This window comes from Falco naumanni, chromosome 17, assembly GCF_017639655.2.
Source record: "Falco naumanni isolate bFalNau1 chromosome 17, bFalNau1.pat, whole genome shotgun sequence".
Classification (NCBI taxonomy): Eukaryota; Metazoa; Chordata; class Aves; order Falconiformes; family Falconidae; genus Falco; species Falco naumanni.
In genome coordinates, this window is record NC_054070.1 from 6,090,717 (window position 1) to 6,099,080 (window position 8,364).

The 8,364-nt window shown below is 53.2% G+C and overlaps 1 protein-coding gene across 4 annotated transcripts in view; it reads left to right on the forward strand.

Moving 5' to 3' along the window:
* LAMB3 (laminin subunit beta 3) overlaps positions 1 to 8,346 on the forward strand; it is a 32,216-nt gene extending 23,870 nt beyond the window's left edge. For all 4 annotated transcript variants that reach the window (XM_040616803.1, XM_040616801.1, XM_040616802.1 and 1 more), the window contains 8 exons: positions 923 to 1,131; positions 2,257 to 2,460; positions 3,156 to 3,300; positions 4,650 to 4,857; positions 5,838 to 5,979; positions 6,321 to 6,497; positions 6,961 to 7,114; positions 7,591 to 8,346. In XM_040616803.1, the coding sequence (XP_040472737.1) occupies positions 923 to 1,131; positions 2,257 to 2,460; positions 3,156 to 3,300; positions 4,650 to 4,857; positions 5,838 to 5,979; positions 6,321 to 6,497; positions 6,961 to 7,114; positions 7,591 to 7,727 (1,376 nt within the window). In that variant the 3' untranslated portion in view covers positions 7,728 to 8,346. The remainder of the gene's footprint in view (positions 1 to 922; positions 1,132 to 2,256; positions 2,461 to 3,155; positions 3,301 to 4,649; positions 4,858 to 5,837; positions 5,980 to 6,320; positions 6,498 to 6,960; positions 7,115 to 7,590) is intronic.
* The last annotated feature ends 18 nt before the right edge of the window (positions 8,347 to 8,364 follow it).

The following is an 8,364-nucleotide window of genomic DNA, read 5'->3' on the forward strand; positions in this document are numbered from 1 at the left end:
AAATAGATCTTCCCTCCCCAGTGAGAGGGGTGCTTCCTACCCAGCCCCTGGCCCATGACCCAGGGTTTCACTCTGGTGGGTTTTTTGCTCTGGTTTTGGGGCTGGGCAGCCCGCTCCGCAGGCACTGTGTTCCTCTCCCCCAGCCAGCACAAACTCCGCTGCCGCTGCTGGGGTGCAGCAGAAGCGGTGGGAAGGGGGGAGCCCCGCTGGGACCGTGTCACCGAACCTGGGAGGAAGCTGAGATAATGACGGCTGTGTGCAGATGGAAGGGATGGAGGGGTGGGGAAGAGAGCCAGGTGGCTGTCAGGCGCTTAGGAGAAGAGCTAATTAAGCCCTGTGATGATGCTGGTGGTAGGCTGCCATTATATCCCTGCTACAGCTAATTCTCTCCCAGTGTCTTGTTGCTGCCCCCCCCTCCCCGCTGCAGCGGCTCAGCTGGCCGGGGACGTATGAGCCGTGGTGAGGGGCTGCTGCCCGGGCAGGTTCGCTCTGCACCTCGCCGGCCGAGCAGGGCTCACGGGCCGTGTCCTGACCGCTCTTCTTGCAGGCTGTACCGGAGGGGAACGGTGGGCCCTGCTCGGAGCCAGGCAGGGGGTCCTGCCCCACCAAAGCCCTTCTGGGCTGCACGGAGCGAAGCCTGGGATCAGCACGTGCACGTTGTCGTGCTTTAGTTTTGTTTCAATTTTAACCCCAACCCAGAGTTCAGTCCTTCAAGGAGAGCTCTGCAGCTCACCGGAGGAATGGCTGAAAGGCATTTGGCAATAACAAGAGCTTTCTCATTATGCGTTAGTGACTAATCATGCTGGCTGTGTCCCGCTCTCTCTGTGCACGCAGTGTGTAGTCAGAGCCTTCATTTAGGTGGCTGTGCTGCATTTATGAGTCACGGAGGCATTTGTGTCATTTATCGGTTTTATTCCTGCAGGAGCCTTCAAGACAATCAGATCTGCTTATCAGACATCCACCAATGCCAGCAGCCTTGTCGCTGGTGCCTCTGGGCTGCTGGCCGAGTCCCGGGAGAGCCGCAGGAGTGCCGCGGGGCTGGAGGGGGGGCTGGCAGAGGCCACCTCCAGGCTGCTGGCCCTGAAGGGCGAGATAGCCTCATCCCCCAACCTGACCCCTGCCATAAATAAGGTGAAGATACAAAGCAGTTTTCTGACTTCCTTGCTGCAAGTGTCTAGTTTTCGAGAGGGCCCCGTAGTGCTCAGGAGGCAGACGTCTCATCCTACAGTCATGCATCTTTCCTCAAACAATCTGGCATGGCAGGACAAAGTCTCTGTCCAGAGAGGCTCATAAATGGCATCCAAACAGTCTGATGCTTTGGGGCATCAGTGGAGAACTGTTTGAGCATCCCTTCCCCTGCCTGGAGATGACAGATACCAAAGCATTGCCCCCCGCCCCCTCCCCAGCACACACTTTTTCCTCCAAGGACTCTCTCATGTGTCAGTTCTTGTATCTCAAAGACCCACTTAATTTCTGGATGAGGTTTCTTTTATTTCTCCTTTGCTGCTTTGTTATTGCCATGGAGATCCATTTCGGTGTCTCCTAATGTACGGTTGCTGTGGAGACCACCAACCTCCCCTCTCTGCTTTTCAGGGCACCAACATGTTCCCAAGCGACCAGTCAGTGCTGGTGCTTGCACTGGCTCTGGGTTTGCATGTGCCCCTGCTGCAGTGTGCTCTCTGGTGGGTGGTAGCTCCAGAAGTTGCTTACGATGAAAACCATTGATGCCCAGGCAGATGGGCAGGGTCTTCTCATCCCATTCCCCCTCCCAAAGCAAACTACACAGGTTGGAGAGGGTTCCCCTGCCACGAGGGATGAGGTTCTGCCCTGAGAGTAAATGAGGAGTTTGTTCCATGCAGACATGCTCTGTTATGCCTCATGAGCCACTGGGGTTTAGCTCCTGCTTTGCTCCTGTTTATGCTCTGGCTTGGGGTGGTGAGGAGATGCCGACCTTGTCTCAGGGGAGGGCATTCAGCACTGCCGTAGCTCTGCCTGCCCTTCTCTGACACAGTTATGGTCTCCAGTCATTGGGGCTGTGCTGCAGGCATTGCTGCCAGCCCTGCTGGGACGGATGGCTCCATCCCTCATCCCATGCCGAGCTCCTGCGGCACGAGCACAGCAACTTCCCCAGCTCCCTTGGCGAGGGTCTGTCAAAACTCTGACCGCTGTGATGTGCTGGTTTGCCTCCCCAGAGGCACCGAGGTCTCACCAGTGAGGCCAGTGCCCTCGCTGCCCCACCACTCTCTCCCTCTCCAGATCTGCGGTGGCTTCCGAGCGGAGACGTGCACACCTGCCCGGTGCCAGGGGCTGCTCTGCCCGCGGGACAACAGCACTACCTGCGGGGCCACCCGCCCCTGCCGCGGCATCTTCCCGCTCGCCAGTGCGGCCCTCGCCACGGCTGGGGAAGCTGCCAGGGAGTTTCGCAGCCTGAGCGCCCGGCTGCAGGAGACGGCGCAGCTGGTGAGTGCGGCAGCCCTGCCTGTCCCACGGCCGAGCCCCGCACTCGGCCCTGTGGTGTCAAGCAGCAGAGCCTGGGGACGCAGCTGTGGAGGGAGTGAGCTGTCACAAATACCCAGTCGCAAAGTCTGTTGGAGACTTGATCAGTTGGGCGGCTTTGGAAATTCAGGCATTTTTGCGTAGGAGACTTGCTGCTGCGTGTGTGGGTCCTGCCTCCCCTCAGCACCGGAGCCGCAGAGCTGAAGGCACGTGAGCGGCTCTGGAAATGTCACGAGGAAGCCTGTCCTCCTCCTGGTTTGGGATTAGCATGGCAGAAGGGCTGGGGCTGCAGCAGCCTCCCTGATTCCGCAGGTCTATCTGCTCTTACCATTTGATGCAACCTAGTAGAGCACGTGTGTTGGTGCTGTTGCAGCTTCTTTCTAAGGTGCTTGCAAAGATAAAGTGAGTTTGCAAAATAATTCAAAATCCATTTCAAAGGTGCTTTAAAAAGCTAAACAGTACCGTCCCTCTTGGACAGCTTCCTTTGCAAAGCCAACCCTCAATCTTTGACATTTACAAACCTTTAAAGTGGTGGCGTATTAAGGATGAGGAATAGCGTAATTTCAAAGTGCCTTGCCCAGTTCACTCAGAGTTGAGGTAGGGCTGTTGGGCTTCCAGATCAAGAAGAAATAGCTCCATCAGGATGTTGCTGTTTGCAGGTTAAAACGACAGAGACGTCTGCAAACCAGATTCAGAGCAGTACTCGGCGGCTTGTGGAGCAGATGACCGTAACGAGGACCCAGATAGAAGGAGATGTGCGACGCATCCAGCAGTTCATCCAGCAAGTTCGGAACTTCTTGTCAGGTAGCACTCTAGAAGCTGTAAAGCATGTGTATGCAGGTTGATTTGTGTGTGGAAAAAACCTATTTTTTACAGTAATGTTATGTATGAGAGTACAGTACAAGGGAGGCAGCTGAATGGCTCACCCCCAGTTACGCTCTCGCGTATCCAGTTTATCTGCAGGTGGGTATTTATGTCGCAAAGGTAGTGCACATCCTCTGAGGCAGCAAGGCAGGCTTGGACAGTGTTCTCTGAAAAACAGAGAAGAAATTTCAGCAGTACACAAGTCTGACTGTCAGCAATTGCAGTTTGGCCAGCCGATTTGCTCAGGCTGAACTGTGCGTTCAGATTGATGCAAATTAATCCCGACTGTTTTATCTGTGTCGACTTCCCTGCAGTGCCACCAGGGCAAGTCCTGTCCGCTTCCTTACAGAGGTGTTTGGGAGCCGTCTATGAGGTCCACAGAGCAGGAGGTACCACATGGCCTTGACCTTCTGTACCTGGGACTTTGTGGAGGGGTCTCCAACATCCCCCCAGGAGCAGCTCTCAAATATTACCTCTAAAACAATGAGCTGAATTAAGGCAAGTGGGAAGCCGTGAAGGAGGTGGGCTTTTGTCTGTAGCACGGACCACAGCTCGCTTCGAGTCCCGCTCTCTGCCGCGGTGCCTTGTGCCATCTCCGGGGCTCGGGGGCAAACCCATCCCCATGGCGGGCGCTCCCCCAGGATTTGCAGTCGGCATTGACCCGACGCAGAGAAGCTCACCGGCAGCGCTCCCTGACCGGAGATAAACAGACTAACCTTCTCTGGAGCAGGCTGTTAATCAGACGAGAATTCCTTGCTGTCCTATAAACCAACGGGATGACTTATTGTTCGCAGACAGATTGTAATAACATAATGAGCCTCACGAGCATTAGCTGAATAAGAGAATCAGGTCACTCAGTGCTGCCTGGTGTTAATGATGAGTGAAGATATTTGAGCTAATCGCTGGGCTAATGTCCCTTGGGCTCTGCCTGCTTCTGATTCCTCAGATTTATTAACTTTTATTTGTGAAATAAAAAAAGGCTTGTCTTGACACACAACCTCATCTACTCAGTGAGGTGTACCTGACTGTGCCCTGGGCTTAGCCATGCTGTTCTCATTGCCAAATTAAAGGTGTCATTGCAGTCCCTTCCTGAAAGTTTTGCCGATGTGAATGAGAAGCACATTGAATTCAAGGGGATTAGATTCAGGTGGATCCTGGCAGCTGTCTGAAATGAAGAGACTGTGTGGAGAGCACGCATGGCTGGCTGGCTGCCCTCATCCTCCTTTGCATTTGTACTCCCACCTTTCCCCTCTCCCTTCTCTGACGCTGTCTGCCTGTTTGCTCTGTAGACAAGGACACGGACCCTGCCACTATCCAGGAAATCAGCGAATCTGTTCTCTCCTTACGTCTCCCCACGGATGCTGCTGCTGTCCTGAGAAAAATGACTGAGATCCAAAAATTGGCGACTAAGCTGCAGTGCCCAGAGAGCATACTTGCCCAGACAGCCGAGGACATTGCAAAGGCCAAGCAGCTTCAGCAGGAGGCTGAACAAGCCAGGTCGGTTGGGGTTCAAGGGTTTTTGGCAGCTGAGGGTTACTCAGCTGGAGTGAACGTGGTGGTTCTCAGTTGGGTTGAAATCTTGCATAATCTGAAGTTTTAGGCCAGGATCATCTTATGTCCGTATAGTGCCTAAAAGAATGAGTCTGCAGTCTCCACAGACACCTCCCTGGTGGCCCAGTACCAACAAGAAAACCTGGCTGCCAAGAATAAGTAGTTGCTGTTATAGATACGAGAGCAAAACAAGGTCTTTACCAAAAGTAATGGAGGCTTTTCTCTATCTCTTGAGTGCCTGTGATGAGAGATGACAGGATTGCCCTAGTATTACTTGATATCGGTGACCTACATCCTAAATTGCACAAGAGAGCATGAGGAGATTAAATGGGCTATTTGTTTTCTGGGTGAAAGTTGGGAGGATTATCCCATGGTCCCTTAAAAAGTAATTACAGAGTGTCCTTGCAAATTTGGAGCATCTACTTTGTCACATGTTGACTTGCAGCAATATCCCAGAGAGAAGGTTAGTGGGATAAGTATGTAAACTCCTTGGTAGTGTCTGACACCTGCTTAACCTGCTGGAAATGATGAGCCAAGGGAGCCTGGCTTTCCTGAACAGCCCCACTGCAAGCAGAAAAGTATTCACTGAAACCGGTTCAGTGGTTATTGCTTTCCCTTCAATACTTTTCCCTGCACTGCTTCAAAATAAATGCGTCTAACTAGTTTGAAGGAGGGTGTTTCTCTCCCCTTCTCAGTTTGTCTCCTCTGCGTGGGGGTATGAGGTGGAACTGACACTTCTCTTGAAACCTGCTGGAGTGCAGTGTGTCCAGATGTGGGGGTTTGTGGCTTTTGTGTGAGAGAGGTTGCAACCTTCTCAGTAACCATCCTGATGCTTCTCAAGCTTCCTTCTTTTGTCTCTGCAACCTTGACTTCCAGTCCATGCAATTACCCGTGCTCACTCCTGGCTGTTTCCCATGTTTCCCCAGGAACCGGGCGAATGCTGTGGAGGGCAACGTGGAGGAGGTGGTCAGGAGCCTGCGGCGAGCAAACACAGTGCTCCTGGAGGCCCAGGGCGCTATCAGGGGCTCTGGCTCTTCCCTTCGGTTCATCCAGGAGCGCGTTGATGAAGTGAGTGATGCTCAGTGACTTCCAGATAACGATACTGTGCCCTGCTCACTGCTCCTTTGAAACTTCCCTGCTTGGTAGAGTCCTGCACCATGCAGCTGGGAAAGGGGATCTGGTGATGCTCTTGCTGTAAAAATCTCTTCTTTCTGCTGTCTCACTTGTGTGCTTCTCCAAGCTCCAGTCATGGTCCCTGCTGGGGCCTGCAGGAGCTGGGGCTGCTGCGCTGCCTGCTGAAACCCCACTTCTGCGACATACCTGTTGGGCAGCGCAGAGGAAAAAAACCATCAGCAGCGGGGTTTGGGGTTTGGATTTGATTTCCTTAACATGGAGCACTCTGCTTGTAGATTGAGGCTGTTCTTGGTCCAGCTGAGAAGAATGTGAAGTCCATGGCAAGCCAGCTGGACGTGCTGATGGAGAGGCTCTCACAGCTGCAGCGCGGCGCGGACCAGAACCGCCTGCGGGCCACCGACGCGCAGCAGACGGCTGGGGCGGCGGGCGAGCAGGCCAGGGGCGCGCAGCAGGTACGGGCTCCGGCTGGCCACCGGCTGGGGTGGGCACAGCTGCCTGCCGCCTCCCCGCTGCCGTTAGACAGCAGAGCCGGCTGCGTCCTGGCGTGGGTTTTAGATAAGACAAAGAGGTTTTCCTGTTCAAGCTGTGGCTCGCCCGCTGTTGTGTCACTTATTAATGTCACGCACGGTATCCCACTACTGAATTTTTCCAGGACGTTTCTCAATCCTGATGCCTTTTGCTGAATACTTATTTTTGCTGTATCTCCTGCCTGAGGCAGAGCAGCCCATACAGCTGTCGGTCAGCATCTTTGAGAGAACATCACAAACTGTGAAGCGTTTGTGCGATAGCACAGTGACAGGGCTCTAGCACAGTGTCTGTTTAATATTTAAAATGGTTTCAACACTGGAAAATCCCCTTCCCCCCCGCAGTCTATTCGCTTGATACTACCTGTACTCATTATTTGCTTTTCCACAGGCTTTCGAACAAGTGAAACAAATGTACGCTGAGCTGAAGAGAAGGATGGAGCAGAGCCCAGCGCTGGGAGAGCAGGGCAGCAGGGTGCAAAGCATAGACCTGGAGGCACAGGCTCTTTTTGAGGAGACTTCGGCCATAATGCTCAGGATGGAAAGTAAGACTCTTTGTGAACTCACTGCAATGATCTCATGCACCGGGGAAAGGCTTTGGACTCCCAGAGGGGCGAGGGGAAAAGAATTACGAGGAAGACGACACGCTTTTGGCAGTGAGATGGTGCAGATTTGGGCTGTATCTGCTGGTGCTGTGCCAGTAAATTTAGAGTTTGCAAGGGGGGGCGTGCCGCCGTGGAAGGGACCCCCTGCATGCGGTGCCATTGTGCCCCCCTTTCCCTCCACGTGCTCGCTTCCGTTTTTAAGCATTCAAAACTAATGGCTTTGTTCGGAGCAGTCGTTTGGGGTTTTTTTTTTGGCAGGGGAGAAGGGGGAACGCAAGATGGTCGGCGTTTTTCTTGCCCCACCAGAGCTGTGCAGGAGGGAGGTGGAGGCTCAGCCCAACCTGCTGGGGAGGGCAATGGCCTTGGTGTCTCCCTCCCGTCCAGCCGCACAACCCTTTCCTGCCCTCTCTCCTCAGCTTTGCAGACAGAAATTCAGGAAAGCAACAAGGCTTTGGTGTCCAAGTCGGCCAGGCTGTCGGGCCTGGAGGAGCGGGTGGGCAGGATCCGGGACGCCATCAACACGCAAGTGGCCTACTACGAGAGCTGCTCCTGAGCGGGCGCCCCAGCGGCGTTGCCCTCCTTCTCTGTAGACACTGACTTGTGTATTTATTCCCATTTTCTGGCTGGAGTTCTCATGTGCCTATTTTTAGCAAATGGAGTCTCTGTACCTCTGGAAAACAGCTGCACTGAGCCAAAGGAGCAACCCCACGGAGAGGGCTAACCTTGGCTGGCCTGGCCGAAGCTGCCCGGTGGTTGGGGGAAACGGGAGGGGAGACGTCGGTCTCCGATGGCAAATAAAAATATCCCCAAAGCTGTTATTTCCACAGGGCTTTATAAACCAAGAAAGTATTTCTTTTTCTTTTGTTCTTTGTTTAAGCCAATTCAAGCTCTTCAAGCTGAGTTTCATGGTTCAAATTAAAACCCTCATGTGGGGTCTTTTAATACCCGTATCTATATTACAGTTAATCCTTAAAACTTGCTGTGGCTTCAGTACTTCTCTCCTAGATCTTTCTTCAAATAACCAGACCACAGAAATGGAGGATTTTATCTCTGTTGTATCTATACAAATAAGAGGAACACAATCTCGTACTCAAAGGTGAAGTCAAACGTCTTGTTTGACTTCCCACCACAATTTGCTTATTTGCCAGAAAAACACCAGAGTGAGCAGGACTGCAGATGCACGGGGAATG